Raw genomic sequence first — 15,058 nt, forward strand, 5'->3', positions numbered from 1 at the left:
GGTTTCGTAGCTCTGCGAACTTTACTTAGCTCTCTATGCAGATGTTCTCTTTTGCATGCTGCATGCTGACTGTTCCTTGGCACAAGATAAAACAGCAAAATCCTGGACAGGCAGGCTGAGGCATCACCATGATCTTTAAACCCAGCTTTCCTGATTTCACAAACCAGACCCAGTACAAAAAAAAAAAAAAAACGTGTCAAGATTTTTAAGATCCATTTATGTATGCATACACCGAGGCATTATCTGATCACTTTAGTTTAATGAAATCCATCAATCTATACCCTACAACCAGTGATGATAATGCAGAGCTCTGGACTGAATCATTTTATCACTTTGAAGGAGTCAAAGGTCAACATGTTTTATATTTTGACAGAGGCCTTCAACGAGGATATCGTTTTTTATGTGGCTGTTCAGAGCGCTGAATGATGTAATAGTGTTTGGCTGGAAGGAACACTGAGGTTCAGACTGGGCTGATCACAGGGTGGACTGTAGGGAAGCCGGTGTGATTTCAGACAGGTGGGATATAGTCTTTTTCAATTTGTGTTGGCAGAACAACCTGTCCTCCAACCAATATGCTCACAAATGTTGTTTGTCCAAATCCCTGAAATATGACCCATCAGAGCGTATACTACAATTGCGCCCCTATCGGCAAAAGGTCGTTTTCATATTAATGTTTTGTACTCTTTTATTTGCACTGTGATTTGCATTTCGTGTAGCTCAGTTGGTAGATTATTGCGTTATATCTTGATAAGTAATCATGCTATCATGTGTTCGATCCCAGGGAACGGACATGCGCGAAAATGTATATGCTCAATAAATCATAATTTAGCATGATTTCTGTGAGGGTTAGGTTTAGGGGTGGGGTTAGGTATGGTTATTCGAACGAATAAGCCACCTAGTAAAATATGTAGGAAATACTGTGAGATCGGTGTAAAAAATGCCCACACATTGCATTAAAATAAACTTGCGTTTTGATGGGTAATGATGTTATAAGTCATTTCATGACGATAGGCGCAACGCGATACTGTCATTATTTTTACGCCTGCTAGACTTAACGTAAATTTAACGTAAATATAGATCGTAATAAGGTGCTTCCACAAACGACCTATATGGTCGTTTTTTGTTGGAGGACAGGCTCTGGCAGAATGATGTGAAACTCATGGAGCAGTTATACATCAAGAGGAAAACAACAAATTCCAGAACACAAAGGGCAAAATTTTGTATGTAATTGGAGCTTTCTGTATAGAATGTATCTTAAGTGAATGTGTTATTTAATGAATGTTAAACTGTCAGATGGTTATTATAAAGTAAACCAGGAAAGCGTGATCATGTGTGAGTAGTTACATTAAGTTTTTTTTTTTGTAATCTATGGCTTAGACCTGGACCCACACCAATTTGCCTACCGCAGAAATAGGAGCACAGAGGATGCAGTATGCACAGTGCTGCACTCTGCACTCACACACCTGGACAATAACAACACGTACGTTAGGATGTTGTTTGTTGACTTCAGTTCAGCATTTAACACCGTCATTCCCTCCAAGCTGACCACAAAACTTGGAGACCTGGACATCAACACCTCCCTCTGCAACTGGATCATGGACTTTCTGACCAACAGGCCTCAGCATGTTCGGTCAGGTCACACCCACTCCACCACCATCACACTTAATACTGGCGTACCACAGGGCTGTGTGCTGAGCCCATTCCTCTACTCCCTTTACACCCACGACTGCAAGCCTGTGCATGGATCCAACTCCATCATTAAGTTTGCAGATGACACCACGGTGATTGGCCTCATCAGTGACAACGATGAGACTGCCTACAGGGAAGAGGTACAGCACCTGGCCACATGGTGCGCTGACAATAACCTGCTCCTTAACACCAATAAGACCAAGGAGCTCATTGTGGACTTCAGGAAGAAGAATGGAAGCACGCATGACCCCATCCACATTAACGGGCTGGCTGTTGAACGTGTCTCCAGCTTCAAGTTCCTGGGAACCACCATCTCGGAGGAACTGTCCTGGGCCACAAACACCTCCAGCCTGGTCAAGAAGGCTCACCAGCGCCTTTTCTTCCTCAGGACACTGAAGAAGAACCAGCTGTCTTCATCCATCCTGGTTAACTTCTACCGGTGTGCGATCGAGAGCATCCTGACTAGTTGCATCACAGTCTGGTATGGGAACTGTTCAGTGGCTGACCGCAAGGCACTGCAGAGGGTGGTGAAAACTGCCCAGCGCATCACAGGGACACCACTTCCTGCTCTTGAGGACATCCAGAGGAAACGCTGTCTACGTCGAGCTCGCAGCATTCTGAAGGACTCCTCTCACCCTGACCACGGACTGTTTAACCCCCTGCCCTCCGGGAGGCGTTTCAGGAGCCTCCGGACAAGGACCACAAGATTCAGGAACAGCTTTTTCCCTAAAGCTGTCTCCTTGCTGAACTCTGCCCTCTGACACCCCTCAACACCCCCCACACCACACATAGACTCCTCCCCCTCTTCAACACTCTGACTGATTTATTTATTTATTCACAACAAGCAAAAACAGTAACTTATTACCTGCACTACTGTCTGTTCATCCAGGAACACTGTATAATCCATTTGCACATTGTAATATTTTCTATGCACTTTACTGTCCATTGCAATACTGTAAATTATGTTCATAGTTCTGCCTATAGTGTACATACACTTTTACATAATCCATCTGTATAGTATGTTCATAGTACACCTATCTGTATATCGTGCATATAGTATTTAATATCTGTAAATTATGTCCATAATACTTACCTGTATAGTTATTGTACATATTATAGACCTTTATTCTGTACTTACTGCTTATTGCACTTCTGGTTAGATGCTAACTGCATTTCGTTGCCTTGTACCTACATGTGCAGTGACAATAAAGTTGAATCTAATCTAATCTAATCTAATCTAATCTTACTGAAAATCATCCTGCTTAATTCATTACCAATTATTTATAATAAGTTTACATTAAATAACAGTAGATATTAGTTGTATTATTATTTTTATTATTTTTTAACTACTTTGCTGTTGTTTTATTGATATAATAATAATATCATCATTGCATTTTTGTTGTTGTTAATAATAACAATAATAACTTAACTACTATCTACTGTTATTTCATGCCAGTTAATGTCAATAAATGTATTTCATTAATTGGTCATGAAATAAGGAGCATGTCGTAATGACATCACAGGACATTCACATCCTTTGGAAGTGAGGACAGCTGTTTGAAGCTGCAGTGGCAGTGGCCATAGCTCAAGGGCACAATAGTAGTGCTTGTCATTTGGTGCTACAGACAGTGCATGCTTCAGGGTACAAATTAAGATTAGCCTTTGGTGCTGCTCTGTTTGGTCCTCGTTACAGTTTTTCCATCTTTCCTTGTTCTCATATCCTCAAGGACTGGACCCCGTCACAATTTGCAACCCGTAAAAAAATATATATAATAATAAATAAACACATGTTATTGTACTCATCTGCATAATCCAATAGTTGTAACAACCTTAAAATGTGATTTACATATTTTACATAGTATGAAATGACCTTGTGAATATATCACTCCAGAGGAATAGAAAAGTGGTTCCTCAGTAATTTGCCTTGACCCAAGTCCTTCACCCTGCTGCATGTTGTAATATATGTATAAAAATGTAACTGTTGTAGTGAGTATACTGTATGCAGCAGTGTTAATATCGAAAAAATGCTTTAACCTTTCAGGATCAAGGATTATACTTTACACATTTAAACTACACTTTAAATGCTAAGCTCCTCACTGGCAGAACCTTTGAAATGATAAAAGGTTGTGATCAAAGACAGGTAATTTTTCTCTCATGAATCAGAAAGTAACCTTTGAGTAATAAAGCAGATCATTCTTGTTGCATACTGCACTGAACAAGTATTTAATTTTTCTAGAGCTCACCCACTAACATCTAAATGGAAACAATGTTGTAATAGATAAATAAATAAAAATTATATGATATATCAATACAAATTATATATACCTTGTTTTGTCTTTATAATGATTAACTTTTTTTTTTCGTATGAGTATATGTAGTAAAGAACCAATCATATCAATAATATAATCCCTGCCAGATGGGGCAAAATTATTCAAAGTTAGTTTTTTTTCTTTTTGCGCTTAATGAGAGGAACATGAAACAAGTCAGAACACAATGTTTGCATATGTGTGTGTGTTTAGAAATTAACACTTTTATTCAGCAAGGAAGCATTAAATTCACTAAAGGTGACAGCAAAGACTTTTAGATTGTTCCAAAAAAATCTGTTTTGTAATAAATCCTGTTATATTATTTTATTAATCAAAGAATCCAGGAACAAATGCATATCATTCCACAAAAATATTAAGCAGCAGTTTGCAAAGTTGTCAATAATAATAATAGACCTATCGGTAAGCCCCTCCTATCGAACGCAGATGAATGAATGGCAGTTGAGTATCAGCTGCACAGGGACCAGAACTCTGAAATCTTTAGGTCTTAGTGCCATAGAGAAACACTGGAAGATTTCATCGTTTTTGGTGTTTATGCCACAAAAATGGAAAAACAATGTGCCTGGGTTACTTGTAACACTGATTGCAGGTATCCTGAGAGGATAGGCGATGGAATTTATTTTATTCCATTTTCTAAACCCAAGCAAAACAGAGCAAAATATCCCTAAGCATTCAATCCCAACGAAGATGAAAACGTTTATTATTTGGTTGTCATACTCTCATAACGATTGCGTCATAACCTGCGACTCTCTGTCGCACAGTAGAGAAATTTCCGTATGGACAGGAGGAGAAGCTTGCAGGCAATCTTTTACTGTCTATGAGGCTATCGGGGGGACGTGGAGACATAAAGTCAATGGAGAAGCCCATAGAGAGTCCATAAAAGCAACGGGACAAAATTGTTCAACAATGTTTTGAGGAACTGGAAATAATTTGGTATGTGGCAAGTATGAAGTATTCACTACATATGAAGTAACATTTATCCACGAACTTTAAATAATTTATCTACTTTATTAAATAATGAAGTATGGGTAATGGGGTATCTATATTAATGGGGGATGGGGAAATTATCATGAAATTATACATGCAATGAAAAAAAAAAAAACATCTCAATCTCAATTGCAGTTAACGTGATTCCTTTATTTATTTAAAGATATAGGATACACTTGAAGATGAATGTGATCACTTTCATCCTGGTCGGAAGCCATCTACAACATGTCCTGTCCTACATAACCAAATGTGAAATAACTTAATATGGCGTACTGGCATTCAATTTTCAAATAAATAAATACAATGCAAAATGACAAAATAATTAATTAGAATACTTACCAAAATTTGCTCCTGTTCATGCTTGACATCTCGGCAAGATTTGGTGGGTGATTCAGATTTCTCTTGGCATAGCTATTAGAAGACTAACAATTGTCAGACAGGTTGCTCACGTCACATCTACGCAGTACGCTCGACCCCCAGGAAGTGCGTGCTTCTAATAGACTTCACTTTTCTGAATACGTCTGAATACACTTTTGCTAATTTAATAATGGGAAATCTGACAGCACACCTAGGTGCATGGTCTAAATGGGTTGTCCCTATTCTCTTAATGAGTTTTTTTTTTTTTTGGTTGTAACATTCAGTAAACCAATCAGAGTCTCATCTCCAATTCCCTTTTCCCATTTCCACTCGTGCCATGACGTTTTTGCTATTTATCTGGCAAAATTTGCAAGCGCAAAAAAGAACGCATCCCCAGAAAGAGAATTGAGCTGCTTGTGCACGAGCAAATCGGCAGCCTGATTCTCATACATGCGATGACTAAACATTATGACATGTAGAAAGTTCTATATTTATGTAGCCTACACAATAATATTTTTTTTTAATTTATAATATTTTGCATGTTTGTGTGCTGCTGTGTGTCCCTGTGAGTGTAATAAGCAGCGTGTATGCGCGTTGTGGACTAACCTATATTAACCCACTTTTTAAATAACAAAGAAAATAATTGCGCCAGATTTTAGACCAGGTATGAGTTGGTCTATGGTGCAGTTTATTTTCAGTACCTCAAAATAGCTAAGCACTAACAATGCACCTGAACACACCTCGTTTTCAGATCAGCACGCCCATGGGCGCACAGATGAGTGCAAATGTATTTGCTATTTAAACAACATGGTGCAGGATGGGAATATGAGAACTGTGCCGGGCTGAAACTAGCAAACACCTTTGTCTTGCACCACATTGCACCAGGCGTATGATAGGGCCCTTATGGTCTAAAGACTTTCGATGTATCAGTCAGAAAGGACTGCATGGATTTCTGCTGATGATTTGGCTTCATTTTCTGTTTACATTCTGTAGGTATATATATTGACCTTTTTTATTTTCCCAAGGTTCAGTTTTATTATTACATTCATGATTAAAACTGCAGTTTTTTACACAGTGAATTTATCCTTGTATTGATTTAATTTATCGTAAAGAAAAGGTCAAATAGCCATTTATATGGGAGTACCCACTACTGCACCATACTCAATGTCATTCACTTATATTCTGTTGATTTGTGTGGTCATTCATTCTCAAGAGATCCTTTACCTTGGTGGACACAATGCCTAGACCCAATAAAGGATGTCCTCAGAAATCATTAGAAAATGCAGGGTCAAGATGTATTATCGTGCTTGGCATGGCTTCACAAAATTTCAAAGGTTGTCAAGATCCATAAGGCAAAGCAAAAAAGGCCACCTGTCTTGTGGGCATGTTGAAGCAGAAGTGTCTGTGTCTTTTACAGCTGTAGCTCTTCTTTTTGCGCATAAAGTCTTTGACAGGTGAGCATAGCATGCACATATCATTTTATACTGTACTCTGGGGGACTCTAGAGAACCCTGTCTGACCCTGTTCAAGTGCTTTTATAATGAGCCTTAGACATGGAATAAGAACCCTTGCCTTCTGTTCTCCCTTCAGAATCTTTCCCCAGCTTCCTCTGTCAGGTTTTCCATTACACTCTATCTAGTTTAAATAGGAAATAACTAAGACATTTCTCTTCATCATCTTCTTCTTGTCCTTATTTGCATTTTCCTCTTCATATCTCTATGTGACATCCATATGCTGTTAAAGGAATTGTTCACCTAATAATGAAAGTTTGCTGAAATTTTACTCACACAAAGGCCATCCAAGGTGAGTTTGTTTCTTCATCAGAACAGATTTGAAGAAATGTAGCATTATATCACTTGTTCACCAATGGATCTTCTGCAGTGAATGGATGCAGACAGATTGGGAGTCTAAACAGCTGTTAAAAACATTACAAAATTCCACAAGCAATCCACACAGCTCCAGTTCATCAATTAACATCTTTTTTGGGTGAACTATTATTTCTTTAATGTCACTCTCTCTGCAATTATTAGGCAATTTTAGACAATCTCTATCATGTAGGTTTACATCCATTTTTCTAATATGCTCAGATCTAAAAGCTTTCATCAGCTATTACAAATGGACAAAGTCATAGAAAAATCATGGAAATATTGTGTTAAAAATCTGTGGCAACCCTAGTGCATGATTTTGAATGTGGAATTTAAAACAATTTTCTATTCTTACTTCACAGACTATATTCACATCACGTGCATGTATTCACATCAGACTAGATTGCTTTGTGTCTCACGCTGTCACGCACACACATACACACACACAGTACACCATTAATCAAACACAGGCTCATTACTCATTAGGTTCTTATTGTCAGCTTTTGTAGCTGTCATATTTTGATTTTTAAGACAGAGTGAGTTGCTATGTACATGTTAATATATTATCATTCATTTTATTATTTTTATGCTGTATTGTTTGGAACCACATCAGTATTCTGCATAATTATCTCTTGATAATGCTTCAAATATTCAGAGATGCTTATACAAAGAAAATAAAGTGAAAGAAAGTTTAATTCAAAGAGGAGCTTTTACCTCTATGATATACCTCTATACCTTTAAAGTTACCTTTAGTAACAGGATTATACAGTGAAGTCAACACATTTACTAGAATTAGAGATTTTAAAGGGGTCATACATGTCTACATCATGATGTTGGAAGATTTGCATAATGCTGCCCAAATGTTCAGGCAAAGAAAGAAGGCGTAACTTTAATTCCCGCTGTCGCCGCCGGCGCCATGTCGTGGAGATGCTGTGTTTCGTTGTGAAAGGGAAACTACTTTGTTTTGCCTTCCAAAAGAGGACACAACTGGAAATCAGTGGTTAAGCTGTATTTACAACACTGTTGTATACAACCCAAATATTCATATGTTTGCAGCACATTTTAAGGAGGATGAGGGCTGTTTCCTGTGAGAGCAGCCTACAATGCTGCTGTCTGTTTCTGTGTTCTGTCAAGATGCTGCAGGCAGTGGCTCAGCGCAAATCCATGAATGAATGTTTGGAAGTGAAGTAAACTTCCAACTGATTTCCTCTGCTCAGGGAGTAGGGAGGAATGCACAAGGTGCAGGGATCATATCAATCAGAACGCAGTTCATGCATGGAGCTCACTTTTAATGAGCTGATTATATGAATCAGAGCAGGGGGACGCGAGGACTGAGATTGGGAACCTCTGTGGTGAGGGGCATAACATTTCCATCACACATTCGAGGTATTCAGCCAATCACAACGCACTTGATGGCTGGCCAATCCGAGCAATCCTCGCTTTTCATAACGATGAGCTTTGTAAAAATAGAAGCGTTTCAGAAAGGCATAGAGGAGCAACAATAATTTACATTATGTGGACAATAATGTGTTTTATGAACCTTAAACTGCATAAAGACATTGGATTACACCAAATACACAAAATAATTTTCTTTTCTTTTCATATGACCTTTAAAAATATGCATTTTACACAGGTTGGCTTCTTCACATACATGAACACAAAAGTGCCATTTATAACAGTTGACATTGTACGTTATTTTACAACATATTTGTCTACAGAGCAGCTACATGTATATGAGCTTGAATGTGCTTCATCTCTGGTTCAATTATAGTGGATGGGGTTAAAAGTCTAATGCAATAGAGAAGAAAGCTCAGAGGAGAATGGTTGGACTCAGGTAGGTCAGAGTAATTGTGTTTATCTTTTCATAGACTGTAGCTTTATCCTCTGAATAAAGCCAAGAAAAGGGAATAGCTGAAAAGAGTAGAGTTGGGAGGCTGAAACAGGTTTTAGCTTTTTGTATCATTTTAAAAAGCCACTGTGATAAACAGCAGAGAATACTGGGTTATGATCTCTCTAATGTTATGCTGAGGGTTGCTGGGAATACTTTTTGGCATTTGCTGAAAATTATGGGAAAATATAGCTTTGTATATGCTTTGCTGTTAGTGATATCTGGCAAAATCCATGTGAAATGTTTTGCTTTACTTTAAACATTACATGTTTCATCCAGAGTCTCAGGGCTGGGAGGAGAAAAGACACTGACTGAATGTTAAAATGGTCTGGATGTCTAAAAAGCTGTAAGAAAATGTGTGCTTCATTGAAGCTGTTCACCACTCATGACTTTCATACAATCAATTATTCTTTTAAAGGAATACTTTTGGCAAGAATCACATTTCACTCTAAGAAGAAGAAAAAAGAATCTTAGTTTTAGCCTCATAAAGATTATTTTTTATTAAGATAAATTATATTACACATATTTCCCAAAATTATCATTACCATGAAAAAAAGCAAATGTTATTCTCATCGCAGCATATTTATTGTATTTTACAGTAATTATAGATCTTGTAAGATTTTGCTGCTTTTAAATAAAATTAATTGTATTAGTATTCATATTATTTAATTAAAATTCCTAAAAATAGACTTGTTATTTAATGTGAAATAGATTTTTAAATTTTGGGGTACAATGTGAGCTGGACATTTATTATAATTGTTTTGGTTTTTTTTTTCTGGGGGTTGAACTTTCCACTTCCTTACATTTTGATTATTCTACCTGGGAAAATAACGGGAAATCCTCAAAATTGCACTCCAAATTGCAGACAGAAAATTTGTCTGAATGCACATATTTGCCACCAGTATCACGGAATGAAGGGCTATCTGGATTAATTACAGTAGATGGCTCAATCAACTGATTCTACATGGGCTGTAAACGGTGACTGTTTAACATTAGAAAGTGAGTAAATGGATTGGTCGACATAATTTTAAACGCAGCAGACCATGCATGAGATTAATCTGAGAGGGCAGAGGCTTGAAGAGAGCACATCGTTTTCTGTTGTCACAGTATCAAAGGCTTAACACTCCCTGGGGATCCAGCTTTTGAAGCTGATGTGATTCATTCTTTGTCTTTTCTTTTCACTCTGTAGCATTGTCATTCTTGATTCTTGTTTCCTCTCTTATTTGCTCTCTGGTTCTCAGTTTGTCGTTCACATGAGTTTACCCCAATTCAATTTAAAAGGCATAAAACAGGCTTGGAGGGGCAAAAGCAGATAGCAGGGCATCAAAAGTGAAAGGTATACTACGAAAATGTGCTTTTAAGTCATAGTCAACATAAATGTACTAACAGGACAGGCACAACTGAAAGCATTTTTTTTTTTTTTTGCGACAACAGAAAAGTTCCAAACTAAAAATAAGGATACGGTTTTGTTAAATGTTTTTTTTTTTTTTTTTTTATGGCTTTGAAACCTTTAATGCTACCCAAAACTGCATTAAATTTATGAAAATTTGCGTAAAATAGTATTATTGAAAAAAATCATTACAATTTAAAAGAACTGTTTTTGATTTTAATACATATTTATAAAATATATTTTATTCCTGTTGAAACAATGCTGTGCTTCTTTTTTATTTTTGTGGAAACTGTGATACAGTGTGAAAAAAAGAAATGTATTCACATAAAATAACTTGGGCCTTCAACCCTGCTCCTGGGGACCCACTGTCCTGCAGAGTTTAGCTCCAACCCTAATCAAACACACCTGAACCAGCTAATCAAGCACTTCAGGGATCACTTGAAAAATCACAGGCCAGGTGAGATGAAGCAGGTTTGGTATAAACTTTGCAGAACAGATGGGCACCAGGAGCAGGACTTCATACCTAGGTCAGGGATCCTCAAATCTGGACCTCAAGATCCATTTTCCTGCAGAGTTTAGCTTTTACCCTAATCAAACACACCTGAGCAAGCTAATCAGTGACAATCTGTGTCTGACAAAACAGTGTCTTTGGGATCAATAGAAAGTCACAGGCAGGTGACTTTGATCAGGGTTGGAGCTAAACTCTGCAGCACATTGGATCTCCAGGCCAAGATTTGAGGAAGGGGGACCTAGGTAATACATTTTTTGATTTTGCCACAGTAGTCATAACAAGCAATGTGCTATCATATGAGCATCAAACTATGCTAGTAGAAATGAAATTATTAACAAGTCCTCTTTCTCTTGCTCTGTTTTGCACAGGGAATGTGTTTGTTGTCAGTTTGGCCTTCGCTGACCTGGTGGTGGCTTTCTATCCCTACCCAGTGGTGTTGTATGCAATCTTCCATGACGGCTGGTCTCTGGGGGAAACCCAGTGTAAAGTCAGCGGATTCCTAATGGGCCTGAGTGTGATTGGCTCTGTTTTCAACATCACTGGCATCGCCATCAACCGTTACTGCTACATCTGTCACAGTTTTGCCTACGGACGTCTCTACAGCTTCCGTAACACGCTGCTGTTAGTGGCCCTGATCTGGGCACTCACTGTGCTGGCCATTCTTCCCAATTTCTTTGTGGGTTCCCTAAGTTACGACCCCCGGGTTTACTCCTGCACCTTCACGCAGACTGCCAGCAGCTCCTACACTGTGGTGGTGGTGGTGGTTCACTTCCTGGTGCCCATTGCGGTGGTGACCTTCTGCTACCTGAGGATTTGGGTTCTGGTGATACAGGTGAGGCGAAAGGTGAAAAGCGAGGAACGTTCAAGGGTAAGACCCAGCGACCTGCGCAACTTTGTCACCATGTTTGTGGTGTTCGTTTTATTTGCAATCTGCTGGGCTCCGCTCAATCTAATCGGCCTTGTTGTGGCCATTGACCCAGAGATTATGGCTCCACGTATTCCAGAGTGGCTCTTTGTGGTCAGCTACTTTATGGCCTATTTCAACAGTTGCCTCAATGCCATAATTTACGGACTCCTCAATCGGAATTTCCGAAAGGAGTATGTGCGGATCATGACGTCGGTGTGGATTCCTCGGAGGTTTGTGACTGAGACCTCCAGGGCTGCCACAGATGGGGTAAGGAGCAAACCCTCACCGGCCATCAATAACAATGAGTGACCTTCGTTTTAAACCAATCACTGTTCAGAGAAAAACAATATGGATGCATGAAGCAAATTTACATGCTTTGAACGGTGAACACCTCTTTTTTAATGCTACAGAACCATTATGCACAACTCAGGGTGCTTGTTTTGTTTTTAACCTAGGCAAATTGGAAATATGTGACATAAATAAATTTCTGCAAAACCTGAAATGTGTTACGTTTCAGTGAACTTTTCAGATGATACCTCGTTATAAGCGCTATAAGACATTTCACCATATGAGTTTGCATTGGAGATGCAGGTTTATTAAACAGTACAGTAGAGGTCTTCACGGGTCCAAAAATGTGTGCCCGAACCCGACAGAGACCTGTAATGTACTACACCGAACCGACCCGGACCCATCTAATATTTCAAAAGCTGGACACAGACCCGTGTAGATCCGAGAAATGTCTACCCGGAGCCGACCCGTATATTATTTGAAATCTGGACCCGAACCCGCCGGGAAGACACAGACCCGGCTGGGCCCGACGTTCACATATTCCACCTTAAATTGCTATTACAAGTAAATAAACCTGTTGCGAAGAATACAGCTTTTTGTCTAACCTAATTTAAAGAGCCGTAGTCTCTCTTCCTTGTACTCGACTGCCTGTGATGCATTACAATCCTCCGACAAGAAAGTTATTCATGTTATTCCTCTCGTTATTCCAAGTCCAAGCTGAATCCACTCATTATTTCAGCTTCAAAAGTCCACTTGATGTCACGGTGACGGATGACAAATGCTACTGTGCACATGTACATTCTGACTCGAGTTATAATTTATAATATTATAAAAATGGGAGAAAATGTAAAACGCGGTTTGGCAGTCAAAGTGTCCCTCACTGGTTGCCATAGAAACATGAAATGCGCTTGAGACTGAGAGAGAGAGAGAGAGATCACTTTTTTTGGCTCACTCTTTTCTTTTCCTAATTTTACAAGTTGCAAGTAACAAAAAACACAAGCAGTCTTTGATCACGGCCGGGTGTTCTTCAAGTCCGATGACTCCGATTGGCGATCGCACGGGTATTACACACAATGTTAAACAGACCCGGGACCCAAAGTAATGGATTCGGACACGACCCGGACCCGGCTGATGATTTAAAATATAGACCCGAACCCGTACGGGTCCCGGGTCGGGTCCGGGGTCGACAGGTCTCGGGTGCACTGTGAAGACCTCAATAGCATTCCTGTGGGTACAAAATAACTGGAAAATTATATCACTTTCCTTGTAGCATGTTTTAAAGCAAGTTTCTGGCGTGTTTAATTTTTCTCTAAAACTATTGAGCATGAACATGCTAATGTTTTTTATGTAATGTTTGTAATGCAGCAATTCAGAAATAAAATGTCGGGTGAGTGGTGCAAAAATGTTAATGCTCCATTGTGTTTGAAATGAATGTACCACCTACTGTACATTAAACCCTACTGAAAGTGTTAAGAAAAGCGAATGTAAGATAAAAACACACTTGCAGAAACAACCATGCCATTTTAGCTTTAAGACTTTACAAGAATTTGAGCTCTTTTGTGGAGTGTCATGACTTGTTTTACAGGACTTATTCCAGAGTGCACCACATCGCAGATGTACCAGGTGAGCTACCACGCAAGTTTACTATATCGGAAAAGCCATTTAAATGGAGAAAATCATGTGATGCAAACATTAAAACATATTTGCTTAATAATGCACTATGGTAAAAGTGTTTCGAGGTCATAACGTAATATTATGGATATGGAAGGAAACGTGCACAATTTATATTTTTTGTTTTTCATCAATAATCTGCTCCATAATCATAAATTGTGTGAAAGGGAAAAAAGTCTCTAGTGTCCATTTCACCTGAAAACTACAGTGAACTGTATTATGTATAGGTAATTTTTTGCAGTTTTGCAAAAAGGTAGGAAGTCACATATTTCCAATTAGCATTGGTTGTTCATTTTTGAGGTGATCCATTTCTTTCATTATTAAGAAATATTTAACTCACAATTTATATAATAATAATAATAATAATAAATGAAGTAAATTTTAAATACATTTATTTAGCATCTGTTTATGATGTTTAACTATTTATTGAAGACATTTTGTAAAATTTTGTGGGTCTGTTATATAAATGTATGTTGTATAAATCAGTATGCATCACATATTTTAGTCATTTTCAATTCAGAACTTCTGCCTTACTCTTAGAACTTGAGATTCTATAATATATCTATCATATTTATTCAAAGTGCCAAACGTTAATGCATTGACAGTAAGTATCTGATATACCAAATCATTTTGTCATCTCAAACCAAATGAGATTCTGAAAGCATCCTCATTTAAATGCAACATCAACAGAGCTTTAATGAGTGAAGAGCTATCAGCACAGCAAGATAAAGCAAAAAATCAAACAAACAAAAAAAACTCATTCGGATTCTGCAAAGAGAAATTTAGCTTTTTCAAAGTAAACGATGACAGCGTGTGGTCAGTCAGTCATCAGTTTCAATCTGTGTTCACCTGTTATCTTTCAAATATTAAATGTCATTCATGACTTTGGGGTTATTACTTTGCCAGGAAACGTGCATGACTCTGAAACAATATATTTTCTTCAACGAGTGATCTGTGAATAAAACGCATCAGGGATTTTGATTAAGATGAAGGTTACTGGCAAAAGGGGAAAGTATTACAAGACCTGGTTCGAATGTATTATTGTTTTCTGTGCTTGTCCTCACATGATTTGACATTGTGCGATTTAATCCTCCGACCATAATGAAACGTTCCATGCAGTGGGATTGTACTGTGTGAGAACATGCTTCACCATTGACCTGAATAAAAGAAAGGAACTACAC

General features: G+C 38.3%; 1 protein-coding gene across 1 annotated transcript; it reads left to right on the plus strand.

Annotated features, from left to right (window-relative positions):
- The first annotated feature begins 10,074 nt into the window (after positions 1 to 10,074).
- Positions 10,075 to 12,598, plus strand: LOC113095390 (melatonin receptor type 1B-B-like). The gene is made up of 2 exons (XM_026260909.1): positions 10,075 to 10,081; positions 11,380 to 12,598. Exons 1-2 carry the CDS (start codon positions 10,075 to 10,077, stop codon positions 12,225 to 12,227), a joined length of 855 nt encoding a protein of 284 aa, XP_026116694.1. The 3' UTR covers positions 12,228 to 12,598.
- Positions 12,599 to 15,058: the final 2,460 nt, after the last annotated feature.

The sequence above is a fragment of the Carassius auratus genome, unplaced genomic scaffold (genome assembly GCF_003368295.1).
Source record: "Carassius auratus strain Wakin unplaced genomic scaffold, ASM336829v1 scaf_tig00215709, whole genome shotgun sequence".
NCBI lineage: Eukaryota > Metazoa > Chordata > Actinopteri > Cypriniformes > Cyprinidae > Carassius > Carassius auratus.